The 2,486-nt window shown below is 39.7% G+C and overlaps 1 protein-coding gene across 1 annotated transcript in view; it reads right to left on the bottom strand.

Moving 5' to 3' along the window:
• The window catches only part of rftn2 (raftlin family member 2), a 19,671-nt gene that overhangs the window by 8,514 nt on the left and 8,671 nt on the right, over positions 1–2,486 (bottom strand). The window contains exon 2 of the mRNA XM_080038107.1: positions 1,497–1,677. Coding sequence (XP_079894233.1) covers positions 1,497–1,677 — 181 coding nt within the window. The remainder of the gene's footprint in view (positions 1–1,496; positions 1,678–2,486) is intronic.

Genomic DNA, 2,486 nt, shown 5'->3' on the forward strand with positions numbered 1-2,486 from the left:
ACACACACACACACACTTATGAGACAGCCCACTTATAGACATGAGCTCAACAGTAAAAGTATTGTTGCGGTCAGTGGGGGATTGAACCCATGTCCATCTGGGAGGTTCAGAGTTCGCTTGTCATTGTCACGGAGCTGCAGACACCAACACATCAATGATTTACTCGCTCAGCAGGAGACGACTACCGGTTACTGTCTGCACAATTACACAAACGGTAAACAACTATTTGGGCAAAAATTGTGAATGACAGTTCATATACAGCTCTGGAAAAAATTAAGAGAGCACTCCAAATGTTCAGTGTCTCTCGCTTTACTATTTAGAGGCATATGTTTGAGTAGAATGAACATTTTGGTTTTGCTCCATAAACTATCGACAGCATTTCTAACAAATTCCGTGAAAAAAATGGTCATTTAGAGCATTTCCATTAAGTAATGTAGAGATGAAGATTTAAGAAAAAATAATAGAACAGTATCTCATACAAAAATGTACTTTGTCCATTAAAATATCTTAATTAATTTAACATAGCTTGCCATATTCTACCATTTACTATCATCATCTTATGAATTAAAAATTATCATATTATCATGGCTACAGTATCCCAACCTATCACATCTCAGAGTTAAGAGATACTTCATTTCGATTGGTTGCTGTGGGGCCGCTGTTGTTGGGTGGATTTCTAGCCAATAGAAATCTTCGATGACATGACAACCAAAACAAAACCCGTTACCACCCTGTCTATATCCAGGCACGCCAGTCTGACCTCCTACCAAGGCTCTGCATTAAATATTCAGCTGACTTCATATATAATTGATTATTTACTAGACAGTATGGTGGTTCACATGTGGGCACAGTGGGAGGTGTGTGTGTGTGTGTGTGTGTGTATACCTCTAAGATGTTATTTGACACTAATCTTAACATCTTACCTATTTAGCAAACTTGACAATGAGTAATGAGTACTCAAACTTTAACTTCGTATTAGTATTGGAGTCCCACAGGGGTCTATACTGGGTCCTTTACTGTTTCCATTATATCGTAATAACATAATTCTTCCTAATCGGTATCTAAAAGTCAAGTTGTATGCAGATGATACGGTTGTATATGTATATGAGGATCCACTCCAACCCAGTCTCATCTTCAGTCTACCTTATATATTATTTCTAATCATCACTTATTAATCACACATGACTTATAGGACAAGTACATGGTCTCTTTTTTATACAAATCTGCCCATACAGCAGACTGTTTTTAAAAAATGCATACGCAACATTCGACTCAGAAATGAACTCTTTCATGTATAGTGGCTAAAAATTCTCTTAATCACAAAAAATGTATTGGAATTTGGTAGAAATGTTGTCAGTAGTTTATATCATAAAACCAAATTATTCATTCTACTCAAACATATGCCTATAAATAGTAAAACGAGAGACACTAAACATTTGGAGTGGTCTCTTAATTTCTTCCCAGAGCTGTAGATTGAGTAGACATAGTATGTGTACCTGGATCTTGGTCGGGCCAGTATTGCGCGGTAGAGGAGGCTGAATGGCAGCGATCGTGTCCGACCGACAGAGAGGATAATCGGGTGCAGCGCGGTGAGGACGTAGCCCTGGGTGTAGTACGGCTGCAGGGCCTGAGGCAGCTCCGACAGAGATGACACATACTGCACTGTGGGACGGCTACCTGCAAGGGACAAACGAAAAGGTTACCAACATGTTAAACACACTTTCTAACACCCAACACAACAATTAAAGGCGATACACGCATCAATACAGGATATATGATCTTTGAAACACTAAATAAAGTATCACAGTTCATTTTTCAAGCACAAATGCCAAGGTTTCGGGCGCTCCGGTGGCATGGTGGATAGAGCGCGTTCCATATTAGCTCCGGCCTTTGTTGCAGTGGTCGCGGGTTCAAATCCGGCTCGTGGAACTTTACTGCAGGTCATCCCCCCTCTCTCTCTCTGTCTCCCCATTTCAACCCTGTACTATCTAATAAAGCTTGAAAAATGCCAAAAAAATTATCTTAAAAAAATAAAACTTTCTTACACCCAACACAAACATGTATACAAGTTTTTAGACAGAGTGTTTGTGGTTTCTTTGGAAGACTGTCTATCACCGTGTGTCCGTGTGTATTTTAATTCGGATCCACATCACAATGTAAATCACAACACGATTTTCCCTAGTTAGATTAACATCTTTATAGGACTGTGCATGCTAGAGGGAAGTATGAATGATCTCAAACACTCCTTTGAGAAAAAAGATCCCAGGCATAAAATGTCTTTATGTAGTCCTTCCACCTATTATATTCCTTTTATTTTCTTACTACTATTTCAGTGGTAAAGCGTACAGTGGGCGCAGTGGAGCTATTTGTGTATCTGGTTGAATCTTGTTTTGTTTTTCCTGAAAACTCCGGCTGGCTGGAAATCCCTGCGACCATCGCCGTACTTCCTGTGTCCACAAAAGAGTGGCTGTTCACATCGGGGGCTT

The sequence above is a fragment of the Ammodytes marinus genome (assembly GCF_949987685.1).
Source record: "Ammodytes marinus genome assembly, chromosome: 12".
Classification (NCBI taxonomy): Eukaryota; Metazoa; Chordata; class Actinopteri; order Uranoscopiformes; family Ammodytidae; genus Ammodytes; species Ammodytes marinus.